The 22,941-nt window shown below is 41.1% G+C and overlaps 1 protein-coding gene across 1 annotated transcript in view; it reads right to left on the reverse strand.

The window, feature by feature from the left end:
• The window catches only part of TMEM255B (transmembrane protein 255B), a gene marked incomplete at both ends in the record, with an annotated part of 65,571 nt that overhangs the window by 17,752 nt on the left and 24,878 nt on the right, over nucleotides 1-22,941 (reverse strand). Inside the window, one exon of the mRNA XM_082277365.1 lies at nucleotides 17,803-17,892. Coding sequence (XP_082133491.1) covers nucleotides 17,803-17,892 — 90 coding nt within the window. The remainder of the gene's footprint in view (nucleotides 1-17,802; nucleotides 17,893-22,941) is intronic.

Genomic DNA, 22,941 nt, shown 5'->3' on the forward strand with positions numbered 1-22,941 from the left:
TATTTACTGAACTGGATGGGTAGAGTACACCCTCTGCTAGCTAGCAGATGATACACAACTGGGATGAGTGGCTGAAACACCAGAGACCCGTGTTATTGTTCAGAAGGACCTGGGCTGGAGAAATGGCCCACAGGAACCTCAACAAATTCAGTACAGGGAAATGTCAAATCCTGCACCTGTGGAGGAATAATCCCATGCACCAGAAAAGACTGGAGCCTGACTGTCTGGAAAGCACCTTTACAGAGAAGGACCTGAGGGTCCTGGTGGGTAACAAGTTAAACATGAACCAGCAATGTGTCCTTGTGGCAGGAAAAGCCAGCAGTATCCTTGACTGCATTACCAATAGGCCCAGGAAGGTGATCCTTCGTCTTAACACTGGTGAGACATATCTGGAATACTGGGTAAAGTGCTGGACTCCCCAGTATGAGAGAGACCATGGACATGGTCTGTGAATTAACAAACTTTAGTATCTGTGATAAGAGAAGCAGAGCTGGGACTGTTCAGCCTGGACAACAGAAGGTTCCCATGTACCTTATCAATATGGATCAATACTTGATGGGGAAGTAAAGATGGAGCCACATTTCTCTCAGTAGTGTCCAGAAAAATTACAAGATGCAGTGGGCACAAACTGAAATACAGGAATTTCCATTTAAACATAAGAAGAAACCTTTTTTATTCTATGGGTGATTAAACATTGGAACAGGTTTCCCAGAGTGGTTGTGGAGTCTCCAGCCTTGGAGATACTCAGACTGGACACTGTTCTGAGACACCTGTACTAGCTGACACTGACAGGTGGTTGGATTAGAAATCTCCAGAGGTTCTGCCCAGTCTCAGCAATCTTCTGATTCTGTGAAGAAGGTCAGAGTCTATGTCAGGGTATGAGCACACTAACAAGTTCTCTCAAACTGACATAGGTTACGAGTTTAGCAGATATACTTTAGCACCTGGAGACAGATGCTCCCTGGGCTTACCTTCTGGGCATTCATATCCTTACTACAGGTTGCTGATGAGTGATGTCACCACACCACACTATGAGGCTGAGTCTGATCCTGAATGCTAAGATACTCCCCTCAGACACCTTTGTAAGGCATCTCTTAAAGGCAGAGAGAGAGAGCTGTCTAATCTGCCTCCATCAAGTATAGGAAGACCCTTACTTTTTGGCCCTGATCTCTTGGCTTACACAGTTTTTCTACCTCTTATACCTTCTTCCTCTTAAAAAATAAACTGGTCCTTTTATTGGTTTGGTCTTTGGTGGAGAAGACAAACACAATTTTCATCCAAGTGTGCTTGTGACTGGAAGCAGGACTGCTCCCTTGGAGAGAGGTGATTGATTAATCCATACCAGCTATTATGGCTTGATATTGCTGTGCAGAAAAAAGGTCAGAGCTGTGACGTGGAAGCGACCACAGTGAATACAGTTATTACATTTGCATGCACAATCAAGGCAAGCAAATACCTTCCCTCATGCACCTAATTTTGAACAGCAAGCCTGTTGCACTAGTACAGCCAGCCTTCTGCATTCAGTCTGTTCTCTAAATGCATCCCTATGTGCAATCAAAATAAATGAGTGATGATCAAATGTACAAAAATAACAAAGATTAGATAACATTGGCCTTGTCCAGACACCCACAAAATTTAACACCTAAAGCACACAGCTTTTAAGTAAAGGTACTCTGGGGATGCCAAGAAGTTGCATCAGTAAAAGCTTCCATTTTCCTGTCACAGAGGTGCTCTAGTCTGTCTGTCTGCTAAGGTGTTTATACGAATAAGGCACCACACAGATATTAAAAAGTGTTTAAAAGTTATCCAACAGTACGTCACACCACATAAGAACCTGCTGGACTTTACAGGAGTCTCTAATACCAAAGGCAAATGAGACATACTTTAAAGCTATAAAAATATTCCTGATAGACAGGTCTTAAAATACTTCATATTGCTCACAACAGATTGTATATGAATATAGTATGTACTTACCAGTCCTTGATTCTTCTTGACTCTACTGCTTATAGCAATACTGGTTGAGACAGAGCTAGTTTTACATACTGTATATATGTGTGTATGCATATATATACATTTCATCTATTAAGAGTAATTCTAAAATATATAGCAGCAATATTCTTTTTAACTAATTTAATATCCTTTGATACCAGGAACTTCCTCAACCACTTTTATTGAAACAGAGCTATGTAATACCTCCCACTAAGGTGTAATATTAATTCATTAAAATATTAATATATAATATAAAATGCATTCCCTTTCTCTGCTTCGAGTAAGTCCCTTTGAGTGGAAATGGGCAGGTGGGAAAGTTCTGTTGGTTAGAGCTCTGTTGATACATGCAGAGGACAAAATATGTAGGCTGGTAAAAAGAGGAAAACTACAAAAATGTAGTTTTCTGCTTGGGTTTGTTTATTTATTGGTGCAAAGGAAAAATGGACAAGTTTTATTCAATCCTTCTGAGCACTGGAAAAGATGATTTCTTAGCTAATTATGTATGACTGAGTTTGTGTATACTGGGCAGGTACAGCCAGAATGCCATCAATCTAAGTTTAGAAAATTTTCAGATGTGCCAAAAAATCCCCTCCCCCCCCCCAAAAAAACCCAGGACACCCAGTACTTCCCTTTAATTTGAGACAAATCAGAACTGCTCAGCCTTGCACCCTACAAGGCAAACTCTAGCTTTCCCTCTTCTTGAATTTTTTATTTCAATAGTTTTCCAATATGTGTATTAAAACCTGAGAGTGACAGACGGACAAGAGTGAAGGCTTTATGCCAAGGAAGAGAAGACTTGGTCCAAATACAGAGGGTTTTGGTTTGGCTGATTTCTTTATTTTAAGAGCATACAATAGAAACCCCACATTCTCTTTGATGGTGGGAGCATTGCAGTACGTTTTTTGTGCAAGGAAAGTATTCTTTTAACAGCATCTTTGGTGAATTTGATAAAATGTCTGTGAGGAAGTTGAAGGGCTCTTAACTGAGGTACAGAAAGAAGTTTCTTCTATGCCAGTTTTTGTTTCCTTGGAGAACAGATATATTTTGGATAACATAGGGAAAATTCTGTTTCTATTATGTGTAAGCTCACTTTCAGAAAACAGAGATATAGCTTAAACTTTATTGAATGAAATGTACACCATACTTTACAAAACATGACTAATAATTTTTTGAAATAATTATATAGTGAGGGCTATTTTTTTCCAGTTACAGTATTTATTTACTCTTAGCTTCCATAGCTGCATTGATAGAGGTGTAGATTAATCAGTGCCAGAGAATGTTTCCAGGGCTGAAACTCGAGCATCAAGCCCATTAAATTGTTCAAACTGTGTTGGTGATGGCTTTGGCCTGGGCAAACTATCACTCTTCCAAAATAATTTCTGGGCATGATTTGTAAATTATTATGGGCCAAGAACCATTCCCAGTAAGTAATTTGGACATTGCCATTTACATTCCAAGAGACTTTGAGAGTGAGGACGTGGGCTTTACCATGCCAGCTGGCCTGAGGAGCACGGAACTGTCCTGGTCACATGTAAAAGATGAATATAGATAAAATCGAGGAGTCCAAAACCAGAATAATGTTTTTGGTGTCTCATTAGCGTCAAGTTTTAATTTTCTGTTTTCAGTTGTTTTCATCTACAGCAAAGCTAGCAATGAATAGGAGAGGGATAGCTGCCAAAATTTTTCAAGTTTAATCCTAAAAACAAACTGAAACATCACCCTTCAGTGCCAGCTCAGCCTTGTGCCAACAGCTGGGTGTTCTGGAGATTATAACTCCCTTCAAGATCACACTCTCTGCTAACTTTCTGAAAACAGGCACGCAAATATGAACAAATAGAAGTTATTAGCAACTAGCTTTTATGCTCCTCTGGAGGGCTAGATGGAGCACAGGTATCTGTGCTCCACAGTGGCTGAGACCACATGGCACATGGGAGCATAAAAACCTGAGAGCTTTCAGACCAAAGATAAAAGAATCTCCTCAAAGAAGGGCCCAGCATATTAGGAGCCTGGGAAAGCAGGCAGACTGGATCGCTGTCTGGGGGCCCAAGCTAGAGTTGGTTGGATCCTACCCTGTACAAACAACGAGAGGAAATGCTACAGGTCTTTTGTAATTCCTGTCTCTCTCTGACCAAGGGCTGTTTCTCCATCTTTTTCAACAACACTCCCAATGAGATGGGTGTCTCCTGAGGAAGACTGCTAGAAGATTGCAGGGATTCACAGGAGTGATTAATACAAACATCTTTGTGCTTTCGATCATAAACAAATGAAAAATGCCCATTTAAAAAAAATTTATGAACAGTTTCCATATTGGCTCTGGCCAGTTGGGTATTAGGAACTTCTGAGTCCAAGGTCAGTATTACCAATACTGCAATGGGGGGGTGTCAGCTTCAAGGAACAAAACATTTTATACCTCAGTTTGCTCCCCAGCCTTGCAACTCCCACACAGAGTACATGACCATACCCTCTAGAATCAGAAGCAAGGGTGGATTTTTTGAGAACGGTTTTGGGCTTTTACTCACTGGCAGATAAACCTACAATTCAGTTTTCAGTTTATAATTTCTGAAGCAGAAACAGCTTTCAGAAAACAATTTATCTTGAAGAATTTCACTGTTATATGGAAAAAGAAGAATCAATACCCCCTGAAATCTCCAAGTCCATATTTCCAATTACTGAACCCACATCAACTGCCAGAAAACTAAGTAAGTAAAAATTTTAAAATGCCTGGTTTCCTGAAGACCTGTATCTTCTCGTGTGTTGTTAAAGAATCTTTAACTTTCTGGTAATCCAACAGAATGCCTTACACATAATTAATGAGATGTTAAATTTTTGTATACATATAGTTACATATAGTTTGTTTTGTAAACAATTTGCTTACATATTAACATAGCATTCCTCATATGCCTCATTGAAATTTATTTCTGTAACTAATGCCATTATTTTCAAACCTCTGTATTTCAGACAGCAGCTGGACAGAGAGGAAGAGAGGGGTCACTGTTCACTCTGTGGCAGGAGCCTCTGGGCAGGACACATCATGTTCTCCCACAGGAAATGTTGCTTCCTTGGACAGGCCATTGTCCTGGGGCTGCCCACCACCACCACTGGGCTCAGTGGGCTTCTCTTCTCCCCCTTCAATATCTGGGACTGCTCTTATGGGAGTGCCAGGGATAGCCCCTGGCCTTTGCCAGGATGTGCTCTTTCAGTCAGTGCCGGGGATTCTAAGGAGGCTGCCATTGCATCTCCATCTCTCTTACGCACTAAGAAATTCAACCCACATAATAAATTGGCTGTAAGCATTTGGCTGGCAGCTATCTGGAATGCTGTGGTTGCTACAAAACCTCAGGTTTAAAACCACTGTGACTCTGCAAGTCCAGGTGCTAGAAAATAAAGCCATGGACATTATGGAGAGATGACTGAAAGACAGGCATTGTAAAACAAAAACAAACAAACAATTTTTTTTTTATTTTAAATTAAGGAAGTTGGGAAAGTGCAGTTATGGGAAGAAAATTAAATGTCCTACTGGACTTGGCAGTGTTAAGTTTATGTTGAACTTGATAATCTTACAGGTCTTTTCCAACCTAAATAATTCTACCATTCTGTGATAATCCTTACCTACTTCACATTTTGACCATGCACCAAGACAGTTTTTTCTAGAATTATTAACAACTTTTATCTCATAGTCACCAAGCTCATAATCAGCTTTTGAATCCAAATGTGTCAGTTCAGTTTCACTTCATCAAGTGGGCTTCCAAGCCTTTCCATTTCTGCATTTCAGCCATTTTCCTCCCCTGTGATACTAGTGATTGTTTCCTACTTTTTCTAATGTTTTGTCCTCTTGATGGCATCACCTTGACTATCAACATGGAAAGTCCTAGGCTGTCATGGTGTGCACAGTGCATGCTGGCTGGGATTTGGGAGGGTGAGTGCTAATAAAAGTGAACCATTTCTGGACTCCCACAGTCCTATGTGAGTGCAGCAGCCCAGCCCCAAGGTTATGCTTCTGCCAAGGGCTGCAATGGATCAGACCATCAGGAATAGAATATTTTCAATTTTTTTGCTATTTTTTTCAAAATTTATCCAATAATTAGTGAGGTATATTAAGAAACTTTAAGCCCTAGAATTAGGTTTTCACATGTTCTCTTTGCCTAAGGTGCAGACCTGGCTAGTTTTTAATTCAGTTTCTACATATATTGCCCTTGCCTTAAGAGTCAAGGGTTCCCAAATGTACAATTGATCAAACCCTTCAAAGCAATGCAGAGTGAGACAGAGACATGCTTCTGTCCATGCCATACTACTACTGTAACTACAGCACATTAGTGATCCCCTAAATGTAATAATACAATTAATACATTCCCAGTGTTGTTTAAGCACTTCAGAGGCAGCCTCCACAGTATCTGGTTACATTCTCTGGGTGAGGTCATGCCACGAGAGCAATTCCACCGCAGTCTGCAGACAGCACTTACCCTTTCTTGTGCTTCTACATCTGCCTTGCATGAATTTAAGAGCTAATCTTCTTCCAGAAATGCTGCACTGCAGCCTAGAGACCCTGCCTATCTTGTCTGCTATTTCTGAAATAACCCAACTATTTCCTATTTTCAGTTCTGAGAACAGGAAAAGCAACTGGTAGGGCTTAAAACCTTTACTCTCACAAACTAGATTTACTTCCCATTGTGCTTTCCAGGGGCTCTTTTTAGGATTCCTATTTAATCGGAAAGACTAGATCCTACAGAATCCTCTTCTCTTAATGCTTGGTAGCACTAGATATTAATTTCAGGTCTTTCAAACCAGTAAATATTCAGAGTACCTGTACACTGTCATGGCTGAAAAACACACACTTTGCAGTGGTAGCCTCAGTCTTACTCTGTTTTGGTGAGGTATGTGGTCTTGTAGTACCGCTACAGTCAAATGAGAAGCCTCCAGATGCTGGAGCTGCCACACTGCTGGACAATGGTCACTTTCTGATGTGGACTGACAGGTCTGTTCTCAGATGGATACAGATCTGTTAGAAGAGATTAAGTCCTCTTCAAACAGGTGATTTTCTCCCAATGACTTTTGGCCACACTCTCTGTGGCACGAAGGTGAGAGGAAAGGCCCATCAGCCTTCACAAGCAGATGGAGTGCAGTGAAACAGGCAGAAGAAATGAGAACTGACACCCCTGCACATTCCCAAGGAGGTTCAGTGGCTCCAGTGCCTTTAGCTGATGCAGGCTCAGGTGGTGGCAAGAAGGAAAGATGTGTGTGCAGAGCTGCTGAGTGACATAGTGCCTGTCTGCTTGGGGCTGCTGCTCTGGCTGCTCTGGGGATAAGGCCACACAAGGCTCCAGTGAGGAAGCCTACTCCTGCCTTAATACAGTAAATCCAAGCCAATACAAATCCAAGGCACAGGAATAGGTCTGCTTTTCTTCAGTCAAGTCTTGCTAGCTAACGTCTCTCAGGGTGAGGCTACAGACCTTCCCACAATACCTGCAATAGCTATGTTGTGTAGTTAAAAACTTAGACTTACCACTGGCTTTTACACAAGTTTCTAATGATGCAATTAGCTGATACTATTCAAGGCTATAATTTTAGTTATTGCTTGATGCAGTTAGGTATTTAATTGCTTATTATAGTTGATTACTTGCATTGATTACATTACTTTGATTATAGGGTTTGTTATATGAACTGATTGCTCTGTCTTGATTGTAATGATGTTGTGCCATGTGAGTAATTAACGTTTCCACAAGAATGCAAGAACTGTTTATTCTGTTTCTGGTAATGTAACTCAAATACATGAAAAACTGATCCTTCTCCTTCCTTTTGCCTTAATGCCATCAGAATACATAAGGAGTCACAGAACCACAGAATATTCTGAGTTGGAAGGGACTCACAAGGATCATCAAGTCCAACTCTTAAGTGAATGGAATGATCCCACACAGGGATCAAACCTGAAACCTTGGCATTATGAGCACCATGCTTTAACCAACTGAGCTAATCTCATATAAATCTCTAAGTATACTAATGGAAAAAATGTCAGTTTGGAAGACATTGCCTTTACACATCGGAAATACTGAATATCTTGCTGACTGAAATGTACAGGGGTTTCATTTATAATGTTCTTTTGGATTTATTTTACAGCAAAGAGAAGGAAAAGAGGCTGCACCACAAACATCTAATTGAGCAATAGATATGTATTTTAATTATCTACATCTACAAATTAAATGCTGGAGGCTTAATTAACATTGCACTGTTGATTTTAATTTTCAGGGCATGGCACAACATATCCCTATTATAATTTAAATAATGTAATAACAACTTAATGTATGAAATTTTTATGTTAGGTATTGAGCAGAAAACAGACAGAAAGCAGGTGTTTATGCCCAGCAATTTGCCATCAAAGCTCCCTATCATTCCTGTAACAGAGAGACCCCCACTGACACACATCAGCCAGGCTGACAGGGCTCATCCAAATGCGAAGGACTGCAGGACAGGGCCCCAAAATGTAAGAGAGGAAAAAGTCCATGAGAGAAGCCTCAAGAGGAACGGAAAGACATGAGTTATAAAAGTAAAATAGTCTAAACAATTAGTGAAATGGTTCATGAATGCCCTGACTGCTCAGGTACAATTAGCTTCTCCCCATCTCCACTGGCTTGTCATTTTGAAGCTCAGATGCATTTCAGAGGATCAGAAATGTTGAAATACATGGCACTCACTGCTCCAGAGGCAAAGAAGTCACTGAATATCCTGATGGGTGGGAATGTGGAGAGAACTGCACTGAGCTATACACACAAGAAAATTCTAGGCAGATTTGGCTAAAAAAATTCTTAACTATGTTACCTTCTTGGAATTTATCATAAAAGACTGAATAAATATATTACAAGTGTGAAGTTCCATAATCTAGCAGTGGTGATGCAATACACTTTAATAAGCTCTTAACAGAGCCATAAATAATCGTCTATCAAAACTTTGTTGAATACCTGGGAACATACTTTCCATGGACATTATATGCAACTGAATAATCATCCACCCACAGAGAGAGAAATTCCTGCTACATGATATGATTATTCATACTAATCATGGTTTCTTCTTAAAGGTGAAGCAAATAAACCTTTTGCTAGGGCAGATTGCAGCATACTGAAACACCCTTAATTTTTACTCTAGTAGAATTTAAAGACTTCAGATCCATGTAAATAAACAATGCCTTTTCCTTTTTTTTTTTTAACTCCACTATTTTCTGCACTGAGCAACTGAAAACAGTTTTTCTTTTGAGAAACGATGAAAAAAATTGTGAAGTATTTTTGCTGCAATCTGAAGTCTGCAGGTGGTTACTTCCTCTCCCTCTATATATCTGTGTAGAAGCTTTGCAGTTTTTTCACAGAAAAGAAATGTCTGTTGTTAGTTTAGAAACATTTCTGAGAATAGGAAACAATAAAGGAAATTATCTTCTGCTGGCAGCACATCAGAGTGAAGTAGATTATGCTTTTCAGAACAGACTGCAAGCCCTTTGCCCCAGTTACCCACCTTTCTGAGGATTAAAGTGTAATTAACTTGCTTTGTATGCCTTGCATAAATTCCATCATGGTTGGTGCTTTGCAAAGTAATGAAGTAAAGATGGAAGTAGACAATAAATCTCCCCTGACCCAAGCTGCTATTCTACATTGCTGAACAAATTCCGCCGTCTCTGTCACTCACCTGATTTTTGGATATATAGAAACCACACAGATGCAGAAGACTATAGTCTATGTACAAATGCAGAAGACTATAATCCATGGAAACTAAAATACCAGTGTAATTTTAAATTTGGATCAAATCCTTCTCACTTTCTCACATCTCATATTATTTCTTGCATTAATAATATGATTATCAATATCACTAAAATTTCAGTGTAGAATTTCCCTATCCTATTTCCTTATCTCTGGAGCTGATTTACAATGTACTCAGTGGAGTTTGTACCTATCTAAATACATTAGAAGCAAAGCTAAAAGAAAATAAATTAATTTTCAGAGCCAAAGAAACTGGAAGTGCCAGATTTGCTACTATCCCATTGTGCTAAAAATTCTGCCCAGTTGTACACTGACATTGTGTTCTATGTGCAACAGGATCTCGCAATTAAATGGCAGTGGCATTTAACCGTTTAGCTTTCAAACAGTCAAACACGTGGGTCATTCCCTTAACGTTTTCTCACAGTACAAACTCCCAATCTAAAACAGAAGAGCAGTCTTCCTCCCTCCCTATTGCATGTAATTGTAGTAAGATGGTCTTACTGCATCTTCACAGAACTCTTCCCTCAAAGCTGTCTTGCTGCAATTTGAATGACCAAAGTAATGACATTAATGAGAGATCTCAATTTGGGCTGTTACATCTCAAAGAGGGAAGCCAATGGACCCGTGTTTATGTCAGGGGCCTAGGGAATCCTGGACCAACCCTTGGTTTTGCCAGCAGTGAAGGGATTTGTTCTATACAGTGGGGCGGAGGGGAAACGAATTCAGAACCTCTCTTCTTCCTTCTCACAGCAAGTGAATTCCTCTTTGATATTCAAACACAGTGTGTGTGCTGCCTAATGGTTTAGACATTTCTGTTTGGTTGGCCCTTTTCCCTCAGGAGAACAAGTCACAGTGGGGAAGAAAAAAGGGATTTTAAAGAATTTACAATTTGGCTAAACCTGAAAGGAATTTCAGGGGGAAAAAAAAAAAGGCACTGTATAAACAGGGGGCTTTGTCCCTGCCAGGGTGAAAGGCTTTGGAAACTCAAGGGGGAATCATAAGATGTACTCCATAAAAAAGGGTTGCCATCATTTTTCTTACTACAAAATATCTGGCAAACTAATGCAGACCACCAGCTCCTCTGTAATGTCAGTATATTCAGGCTGCATGCATAGTACTGTCTGGAAACAGAGGAGTATACAACTGCAGATTTGTGGGTACAAAGACCCTGTATCTGTGTTCTAGACCAGAAAACATTAGTAAGATGGCAGTTTAGCTGACGAGTCCCTTGATGCATCCAGTACATTCAATATATGTGTATTCATATATATTAATATATTGAATGTATTCATCATTGGGTTGTTTTGTACGTTTTCCAGTATGTGAGTAATAGTGGTTTTAGTAGAGATATTACTTCAGTTATGTTCATGGTAAAGATTGCATTTCCTCTGTTGATTTGAAGACCAGCAAACCTAGATCAGAAATCTTGATAAATGATTTTCAAGTGTTTTTAATCTATCAAATCCTAAACATTTTCCAGCAGAGAACAGGTCCTGGCACCACACAGACAGGTCTAACAAGAGGTAATAGAGTTTTCACCTGACTGTAAAAATAGTTCACAGGAGCCTTCTTTGAAGACCCTGCTCTAGAATGACCTCCTGAATAACAAAGGCTAATTTCATTCCAAGACATATGCTTCAAGTTCATAACCTCTGGATAAGCTTCATAAGATTACACAAAAAGAAGCTTGGGATTTAAATATTTCAGTGACGGAGAACTATCCATAACCTTGACAAAGCTGCTTCCATAATTCATTATTGTCAAAACCATGTCTGCTCCATGGTTTGAATCTCTTTAGCATTGACTTCAACTCACAGCATTTACTTTGTTTTTTGCAAGAGACTAAAACCCTTTGCTATCAGATAACCTTTGACTACACTGATACATTAGAGAGGCCATGATCAATTTACCTGTCAACCTTTCCTGTGTTAAATGAAATAAATCAAACTTTTGAGTACTGTTACTAAAAGCTACCACTTCAGATTTCAGATTTTTCTTCTCCAAACTCTTTCCAAGTCAATAAGGTCCTTGGCAAAGCACCAAGAAATACCAGAGGTGGAATCAGTAATCTCACAGTGGTCCCACAGGCTATTCCTGTATTGTCAGTTAAAAGCCAGAGATCAAACTCCACATGGTCCCACCACTTTGCTCACACCAACACAGCTTAGCATCATATGTCCAGTTCTGATCTGGTTTCAAAATAGCTTGTGGGGGTGGTCTGAAACTCTTCTGTAATGTCAGTACATTCCCTTCTACTAGATTTCCTTGTGACTTCTGTTGTGAGGCTTTTGACTTACGTACCTCTGACTAATTTACCTTTCACAGGACTGGGCACTCCTGAGCTGTAATGTGCTTCACAGGGAAAATATATCTGAGTAACAGGAACAAAAGTGATAGTACAATAGCCTCCAAGCTTTTCAGGCCCTCCAGGAAAATTCTTTTTCAAAGTTTTTGCCCTTTGATTTAAAGTATTGGATGTGTGAATGTGGTTGTCTTGCAGTACAAAAGAGAAATCTTGGCAGATGGGCTTCAGCTGGTTGCAAGAATCCTCCTTTGCTCCAACCCTTGAACTAAGTTCATAAAAAAGAATTAATTCCACCCCGTAAATGGTTGGTACTCTAGGAATGCAATCTGTGCTTCCCATCTCAGTGTCAGATGCAATGTCTTATACTAGGATTAATACTGTGGGATAGTTGACCATTGACATCAAAATGCACTAGTTGGAAACTCAAGCACTCTATATTTAGGAAGATCACAAATGAAACAATTTTACCTTGGTGGACCCTCAATATAAAAATCACTACTGAACTAGCACTAGCTTTCAGTTATAAATGTTTAGTACTCACTCTACTAAAAAACCAAAAATACAACTGCACAGCCTTTCACAGATTCACAGAATACTTTGGGTTGGAAGAGACCTTTAAAGCCCATCTAGTAGCAATGAGCATCTTCAACTAGACCAGGCTGCAGAGTCCTGTCCAACCTGACCTTGAATGTTTCCAGGGCTGGGGCACCTACCACCTACCTCTCTGGGAAATCTGTTTCAGTGTTTTACCACCCTCATCGCAAAAAATTCTTCCTTATATTTAATCTAAATTGACCCTCTTTTAGTTTAAAACCATGACCCCTTGTCCTATCAAAACAGGCCCTGCCAAAAATTTTGTCTCTATCTTTCTTATAAGCCCCTTTAGGGCTTATAAGCCCCAGCTGGTTTCCATGGACCCTTCTCCTCTCCAGGCTAAACAACCCCAGCTATCTCAGCCTGTCTTCACAGGAGTGGTGCTTCATCTCTCTGATCATCTTTGTGGCGCTGCTCTGGACTTGCCCAAAGGGGTCCATGTCCTTTCTGTATTGATGAGGACTCCAGAGCTGGATACAGCACTCCAGGTGGGGTCTCACCAGAGCAGAGCAGAGGGGCAAATCACCTCCCCTGACCAGCTGACCACACTGCTTTGGATGCTTTTTATGGTATATGCTATGCCATGCTATTCTATTAATGAGTCATGCAGGATGGAAATGGAATTAAAAGTAATTAGCTGTAATTTTGTCTCATGTGGCAACATGGAGAACGTAAAATGCATTTAGTGCTGTTCTCCAGAGAATCCACCTAACTTAATTCCAGTGAGAAATTATTCTTTGAGTTATGCTTTCTACCACCAGTTGTCAAGGTAACAACTTTATTAGACATGGAATACAACTATTTGGTTTTTTCTTCAAAGGGAAAGCCAACAGGCTTGCTCAGAACATTTTCAAATGGCTTTTTAGAGCATCTGGCCTGTAGTGTGCAAGACTGTGGCCTGTGTTCCATGCCAAGGGCATATGGAGTCACCCTGTAGTAAAATGCCGCGGTGGCCGGCAAAGCCACCGGTCACCCTGCTGCTGTCCTTGCCTGAGCGTCTGTAACCTGCATGAGAAGCTCCAAAGATGGGCAGAGGATTGACATCCTCGGCCGCGGGGTGTGCAAGCCCCGGATGGTGCTGCCAGCTCCTGAGGGCACACATGCAGCACCAGCATCCTCTGCCCAGGCCTCAGGGAGCAGCTGGGAGCCCACAGGGCACTGCTGGGCGGGCATCTCTGCGCCTCTGCCAGGGAACTGCTCGTACCACAGAAACCAGCAGACCTTCATCACATAGAATGTATTTATAATGCAGCTATTTGTGCACTAGGTCGGGGCTGACAACTTGACACTACTTAATAGAGAAGCTTTGGAGTTCTACAAACCAGAGCTCAATTTGCATGAGCATCCCCCAGATCAAAGACTCCATTTTCCCATCGCCTTGTCTCTGTGCCTCCCAGAAAGTGAGTTTACATAAAATGCCTGTCTCATTGAACAGTGTTTTGAGTTAACATATATAAAGAGAAGGCAAATATCTCAAGTTTAATATCTAAACTCCCAAATCAGTGGGTAATTACCCAGCTGATACACTTCAGCAGTCCACAAGCTGCACTTAAACCATGTGGGCGAAGATCCGAATCCAGGAGTGTTTTAATATCCTCTAGTTCAGCTAGGTTTGTTCTCAGGTTCATTTCAGGGCTTAGCACCTGATGATATATTCTATTTTAATTAATTCCTTAAGCCATCACTATCAAGAGGAAGAAACTAGGTCAGCTGAAAATTAAATTAAATCTATATTACACAGAAGTGGCTTTGCAGAAGAGGAGAGGAACAACATAACACTGCTTGGTTTGGTGTGCATTCTAGATCTTAACTTGGACAAGCAACTCTGACTTCCATAGCACCCAGCTTTTCCTTCACAGAATCACAGAATACACTAGGTTGGAAAAGGCAATTTATTCACTTCATACCTGGATTTCTTGCTGCTAGCTATTTTAGGCTCTTCCTGGAGCACAACTGCAAAGCTAAGGATCATGTGGCAATGGTCAAAGCTTGCAGTCATGAATAATAGGTTGCAGCTACTGCAGAGAATAATGTGTAGCTGAGGTGTGGCAGGGTGTGGTGGGAGGAGGTTGTAGAATGATCTCCAATAGCACAATTGGACTATTCTTGTCTGCTAAATAACAAAATGTCTCAAGCAAACATAAATGCACATATTTTAATCACCATATTTTTCTGAAATAACATCACTACACTTTAATTTCAACTTTGATTTATTTCACTTGATTCTGGTTTGGGGTTTTTTTTAAAGGTGAATTACATCTGAAGTATTTTTAAAATAAGCTACTGCTATTTTAAATCAAGCTACATTTCCTTCAGTGTTCTTAATTTTATAAATGGTGTGATCCAGAGCTTTCTATAAAGCAAAGTAAGTCTTAAATAATTTAAGTATCTCTTTTCTGAAATACATCCATTTCCTGGAAGAAATGTTGTCAATTTCATGCCTTCTTGGGAAGGAAATAAAACAGAGAAAAGTATTTTATTATTCTATCCACAAGTTTTAGAAGAGCAGGAGAAAATGTGCAACAATGGTAGTCCCCACTCCACTGCAGGCACATACTAGGAAAAATCTGTAATTATGTGATTTGTCCTCTTCACATCCTTCCCAGCTCAAATGAAGCTAAAAGCAAAATGAAGAAGGGGACACATTTCTTATTTCAAATTTGTGTGAAGGATGTTATATTTGTTGTCATTCTGAAGACTGCTTGGCTTTAGCTACCATTTCTCACAAAAAGCTTATAGCATTAGTATAGACTAGCCACCTGCTATGACATGGCAGGAATTTGTCCTTTCCCTGACTGGAGGAGAGTTTAGTCCAACTCTTCAGCAGTTATGTCCCAAAGGCAGTGGACAAAGTGGCAACAGCACAACCCAGGTCTGAAAAAGGCTGGTACTGCCTGTAGGGAATGGACTGAACGTGGTCCTGATGCTCTTCCTGTAGGAAATGAGCTGTGATGCAAAAAGGACATAACACAGTGGCAATGACACTGTAGTCTGCATGGCACATGTTCTTTTGATAAGGCCCCACCATTACTGTAAATTACATTGGGAGCACACTTACACTGTCAAACCTACAGACTTTCCCAGGTGTTTTAGTCAGAGAAATTTGGTGATGTACATATTTACTTCACCTGATCCTATCGAGTTCCTTATTAAGCAGAGGAGAATGAGTTGAAGTGAGTGTGATCATATTGAGATGTAAATTAGTTTTCCAACAAATGGTGCTACTTAGTATTTCTTTGCTCTGCAATAGGTGAAGGAGAAAGCAATAGATAGCTGTGACACACAAAACTAAGCCCAAATGTAAACAAATGGACATGGATTTCCATGAAGCCTGTCATGATGTGGCTGAAGCAGGATCATGTTATTGGGCTGTACATCTCCAGCACTCTGGGGAATGGCTGGATGGTGACCAGCCCCTTCCAGCCTCCAGCTCTGCATAGGGGATGCAGTCATATCCAGACACTGACCTAACCAGACACAGAACTGCACCCCAGATTGTAAAATGTGTTTTACTTGGGTGAGTGCAATGACTTTGTGCCTTGGTGTTCTCCTACTGAAGACACCGAGAAAGGAGAGAGGGGCGCCGCCTGTCTCTGTGCTTGAGATTGAGCACACACTGTCCCCTGACACAGTACCTTGCCTCAGAGAAGCTGTGTCTACCCCCAGCAGTGGGGGGCTGTGGCTGCACAGCTGCTCTGCAGTTATAAGGTGTAAGACTGTACAAGTGCCATCTGAACACTTCCTAATGATCACATTAAAGCAGGACAGAGATAAGTCCAGCTCCTGGGAAGTTACACAATCACAGAATCATCTAGGTTGGAAGAGACCTTCAGGATCATCCAGTCCAACCATCAACCTTAAATCACCTCTACACCATATCCCTAAGTGACACACCCAGATACCTCTTGAACACTTCCAGAAATGGTGACTCCACACTCTTCCTGGGAAACTTTCTCCAATGCTTAACCACTCTCTCAGTATCCAATCTGAATCTCCCCTGGCTCAACTTAAGGCCATTTCTTCTCAAACTTTCAAGTGGAATATAGCAGAAGAGACTGACCTTCCCCTCACTATGACCTCCTTTCAAATAAATAACCTCCCAACCCCAGTTCCCTCAGCCACTCCAGGACAGGTCCAAAATTTCGATAAGTGGCAGTGGTTTTCCAGGGCTCAACCACTGAATTTTCTGGAGCAGGGAATCTAAATAGGAATTTGCTCCCCTCCTCTTTTAAGCAGCTCCCATGGAAAGGCTCCCTGGGCCTATGCTAATCAGAGATAGTTAAACTAGGTGTCATCCAGACCAGCTACAGGGTAAATCCAAGAAAAAGCAGGCCACTTCGGCATCATGCAGGGTCTGTATAGCACAAAACATCAATCCTACAATCCAGAGCATTTATCCATGCTCACATTGCACACTTCAGTTGTTTGTACCAATAGATGTCTCTTGTCTTATGCAATACATGTGTGACTCTGAAACCCACGTTTGGTTCAAAGCCCTCTTCAATAACAGTAAAATATAAAACAGTTTATAACTTTATGCTCCAAGTGATCTAAAGCCTAGTTATTCTGAGGTATTTGCTAACAGAAATTCAAGTAGGGTTCCACTGATGCCAGTGTGGTTATGCTGCCCCTCAATGAACAAAAGCAGAAAGATGAGCAGGCCCATGGTATTTCACAGCAGAGAGAGGCTAATATACCATCACAGTTGCTGTATTATTTAGCATACTACATCTGACCTCTAATGTCTATTAACACGTATGACTACTTATTTCCTGATGATTTTGGAAATCAAAGCTCAATTAAAAGCTAGGGTTTAGACTGATTTTCAGGTATTCTATCACAAAAGACAGAACAGCAAACAACACATTTCTAACATATAAACTGGAATACTCAAATCCCATCGAGTCTTCTGGTGCTCATCACTGTCTGTGCCCACAAAGCCTTTGTGCAATAGGAAACAAATGCTGGTAGTGGTTGAAATGCCCTTTTTTTCTAAGCAGATATACCTTTTAGCATGCCTTTCATTACATCATTTTATATCACCTCTCTATTTGGAATCTCCACCAAGAACAATCAAAACCCTAATATACTGCTAAATATAAACCAAAAGAAAATACTTTCCTGCTAGAAATGACATAAATAATCAAAATTGAAAGATTACAAAATCACTGTACTTACTATGTGCCGTGCTGCGAACACTCCATCAACTATTGCACAACAGAAGGCTGCCACCACACCAAAGCTGATAAACACGATGGAGGCCACCAACTGAGAAGAGAATAACAGATGGAGCAATGTTTTCAGTAAAATTCTTTAAGTAAAACAATTACACTAGTTTTTCTAGTATTCTGAAATGATGGTTTCCGCTGCTGTAATTCACTTTAGATCGGTGTGTCAGGATGACAGTCATGCACTAGTAAAAAGGCAGAAATTCTTGATGGTGAGTTGACAGACCACCAAGCCTACTAGAAAAAGTTTAAATCTTTCAAGAGAAAATTAGGTCAGCTGCAAGTGTTATTAAATTCAAAGGTGATTTCTTCCAAATCAACTTATTTAATAAAACAGCAGAGCTTTGCCATAGGGACACGGCAAAAAGTCATGTTCCCGTTGGATCACATAAATCTTTAGAGCTTTACTATGTGGTATTATTTCACACCAACAGATAAAGACATCCTTAGAAAGTTAATAACTAGCCTGTGAACTATCCAAAATCTTTTGTCATCCCGAATAGCTTATGCCACAAAAAAATCAGAGATTCACAGGACTGGTATCTGTGGAAGGGCTGGGGTGTGCTGCCTTGGTCCCTGCCCTTGTTGGGGTTTCCAGCCTCAGAGCGGGCACAGCAGAGCACAGCAGAGCTCAGTGAGTGTCCCAGCTGCAGCACAGACAGCACACTGTCTTCATCAGCCTACAGGCCATAGCTTCAGACCTTGTTCTACCTCCCAGACTGCTTCATTCATTAAGCACCATTAATTCCCTCTCAGCAGGATTGTGGATGATGCAGTGCTGGAGCACAGCTCTGGCACAAGCAGTGTGGTGGTATGGAGGGCTCGGGGTGAAAGGCTGTGCACTTTGGGCATGCTGAGGCTCCTGCTCGCTGTGCTGCAGCTCTGACAGCAACTGCAGGGCTAGAACAATCCCAGACACGGCAAGTTTCCTGCCCAATTCACTCTGGAGAGTGCAACAGGACTTAGAAAGAACATGGAATGCATCTCCACCAGGGACCAGTCGGAGTGCTGTTGGCACACGCTTCTGAGATGACACTGGATTTTGAGGTCCCGCCTGAAGGGTGCAGTGCTGTGAGCCAGGTGAGATGAAGTCCTGAAAGACCAACTCTACACTTGGCAAGGTGATCCCCTGGGCTGGTTAGCCCCAATGCCATCAGAAGAGGAAGAGATGCTGCCAATCCTTCATCTCCCAGAGTAGAGGGTTTTGTGACGTTGAGGACTCTGCATCCTGAGTTTGGATGAGTGGGTTCCTGCAGGGTATAAGGTGAACCTAACATGCACTCTCTGGCTATGTTTTTAATGTAATGTCTCTGGCACTTCTCAGGCAAAGTCACAAGAGGAACCCTTTGAAACACCCTATACAATAGGTTCTTTTAATTTACAACAGTATTAAGTTATAGTTAATAGCAGCAACAGATTAAAAGATTTTCTTAAAAACTGACAGGACAGCATCTTTTATTGATAGAGCACATGGAAAAGGGATTCAGTTAATAATGTGGAATGTTTTTGTTATTTACTAGTCATTAAGTGCTCCTTCACAACATGTACTCCTGAAATGCCCAGGTACAAATTACCAAAATTACATCCATACAGTTCATATATCCTTTTGCCTATACAAAATCCAGATCTGCATTACCTAGATCCCATTTTCACAAATCTGTAAGGCATCGCTAACTCACTCGAAAAATGGACTCTAGCTTGAGCTAGGTTAAGCACAGTACAATGTCAGTAGAGCTTCCAGGGGATGCAGCATTGGTGATTTTCTCAAAAATATTTATATTGGACAAGTAAAAAACTACAGCCATATAAGCCCGCAGCTTGGACACATAAGTCAAAGCAACATCACGTACTCGGAGATAAGAGCTCTTGGTGAATTGGCAAAAAAACAAGCAACTTAAAAGCAGAAGGATCACCATGGTTTCTGACACATTCCTTTAATCTCTCCTTAGCTCATGTCTCATGCAATCAGAGGCGAATCAGCACTGCCATAGGGATTGCTGTGGAATTGAATCCTCAGCATGGGGAGAAAAGGGGCACACAAACGTGGCTAAGGCTGATGATACCGTCAGATCTTGGGAACCTGCTGCATTCCCCCTGCAGCCAGCTCCATCTGGCTGAAACCCTAGGAAAGCACTGTTGGCTGCCTCACCCTTCAACCTCTGCTAGCCCGTGGCTCTCCAGTGTGGAAGGTCATGTCTCATGAATTTGATTGTCTAAAGATCTTGGCATGCAATTCATCAGATCTAGAAGGCTGTGGACTCCTATCACTGCAGAGCAGTGGGCTGTGCTGCCCTGTGGCAGCTGCATTTGCTACAGATCCTGATCTCTTTATTTGAAAAAGCAGCAGTGTTTAAAAGTTCTGATGAAGCCATTATTGTCTGATACCTCTATCTTGTTTTTCAAGTCATAGCAGTCAATCAACTAATTAGTGGGCTAAGCCAGGTGTTTCCAAATTGCCCGAGCTCAAGTTGAACTTACTGGAAGCTGACCTCAAGGTGGCTTTTCATTTCACACATGAACAATTTATTGATGATCTACAATCCCCAAACCAACATTTTCCACTCATGGAGATAGCTTAAATCACCTAATGAGTGTGCTGGCATTTCAGTTTCACCATATAGCCTTAGGGGACCACATATAAAGGTGCAGTAAATCACAGTATAGACAGGAGCTATGGAGTTGGCTTTGCACTCCTCTGTCATGTTGGAGATCACCTACCCTTCCAAGGAGTTGTGTGCAAGTCAAAGGTTTACAGCCAGAGCCTGCTGATCTTATCCATGCCTACTAGCAACTACTTCAGTGAGCCATCCCTTTAGAATCAATACCATTTCTTGACTGAAGTTGTACTTATTATGATGCCAAAGTGGCAGAATGTGACACTGAGAGCTTTTTATGACTTAAATTGCCTTATAGATATTTGAACGATAAAAGAAGTAATAATACAAGAACAACACAAAAAAACCTCCTTCAAATAAAATTACAGATTTATATTCTCTCTTAAAACTCATTGTTTATTAATAATGTGAGAAACACAAAAAGCTGAGCACAAAATTAATTACTTCTGAAAATTGCCAAGACAACTAAATGAAGAGCTGTTGTAAATTCAAAAGCTAATTTTCCTGAGTAGTAGGAGATTGCTGGAGACTGTCTAGGACTGTCTAGAAAGAAAAGCAACGGAGTTCATTTAAAGATAGAGAATGCTTGTTGACATGTAAAAGAAATAGCACTTTTAAAAAAATAAATACTGATCCATCACATCATTTTATATCCATTTTCAACAGCATTATGTTTTGTCAGGACAACTATTCATTATTTATAGCAATATATTTGAACAGCTGTTCAATAAACAGTTTTGCTCTTGCTGTTCCACTGGTGTGCTTCTCTATAGCTATTGCCACCAGAATATGTTTGCACCTGGCTCTTGTATAGAGTACAGTAATTTGGTTATTTACAAGGGAGCCATAAAACCATTTATTAAACACTGAAAACTCTGTGTTTTCAGTGTGGGCCTAACAATCAAACCCAAAAGGCAGTTGTTTAACAGAGGGGTTTTAGCAAAAGGGAGAGCAAAATAGCACATGGAATGAGGGACTTCTGTAACCATTATTAACTGAAGAGCTGTAATCTATCTTCAGCAGTATCACAGAAATACGAAAACGCTTAAAAATGCAAAACTAGTGAACGACTGGACTGCTAGATTCTTGCATGCTGCCTTCTTTCAGAAAAGGCATGCATTTTTTTTCAGAATTCACCTGTCTTGGACAACCTCCTGTCCTTCAGCAGGCATACAACACCACTGCCTGCACTGTCACCCTCCTGTCCAAGCAAGACAAGTGAAGGCAGCAGGGGATACACAGTAGCCACGGATGCTAGTCACAGACTCTTGTTCAGCTGCCAGAAATGCACCTGGCACAGAGAGTTGGCAACCTAGTCTTCCACAACAATTCCCATTTTTGGAGATAAGAGCTGGCCACAGACCAGACCCAAGAGGTAGTTTGATGAGGCCACCCCAGCTGCAGCCACACTCTCATGCACACACTGCACACAAACACTGCCCCTCAGGTCCCCAGGCACGCTGTGTGCTGAATGACATGCTGCTGGTGACATGTCCCTGCTGTGTCACATGCGGAGAGACCTGCAGCCAACATCTGCCAGCAGACCCAAAGAAAACCACACTGCTCTGCAGCATTAGCACATGCTGGCCACAGGCTGGCACCTCTCTGGCTGTTTCCAACATCCCTGAGGAATACTTCTGGGAGCTAGCTAGACTCTCAGTTCCGGCACATCCCTGGTTTCCTCGTGATTCTAATTTAGCCCTTACCTATCCTCAGCCAAAATGTGTCAGATAATGACAGTCATTTCTAGCAACAGATATTGTGTGAGAGGCCTCACTCTCTCAATTTAGACCAAGCAGATCAGAGACTGAAAAATGCATGGATTTTTGTTTTCAAAATCACCTTGGTACTAGATGCAAGTTACATTACATCTAACAGACTCACTTTGCTCATGCTAAATGGCTACTTCTGCACTGCACATCCCCTAATGTCTCCAAGCATTGTGCTGTTCATCAAGCCTCTCTGGGATTCTTTTCCAGGCAGAGAAGGAATCAGAATTACCCTGATCGATGTAAATTGAGAAACACTGTCACTCAGTATTTTTTGCTCTAGAAAGTTAAGTCTTTGCAAAACGCTGTGTAAATGTTATGCCACAGGTTTGTAAAGTCCTTTTTTATTCCCACACAGGTTCAAGTATTTGGAAAATAAATGCATGGTGCAGTTTGTTGTAGGCTGCCCCTAAAATTACATTCCCCAAATTACAGTTTAATTCTGTGGGCCTTTTTACTGGTTTGATTTCCCCATGTCCCCAAGATCAGAATTTAATACAGGCTTAAATAAGTCTCCTGCACTTTTTCAATGGGGATGATGATGTAGAAGTTTACAAAAACTCTTATCACAAATCCAAAACAGAGAATGATTTTCCACCCTGGTGCAACCAGGGAACTGGAAAAACCAATCTCAGCCAGGAGCTGCATCTGTTACCATGGTACCTCAGCGAGTCTGTAGATTAATAGCCCACAAAATTAAGACAA

The sequence above is a fragment of the Coloeus monedula genome (genome assembly GCF_965178545.1).
Source record: "Coloeus monedula genome assembly, chromosome: 3".
Lineage (NCBI taxonomy): Eukaryota > Metazoa > Chordata > Aves > Passeriformes > Corvidae > Coloeus > Coloeus monedula.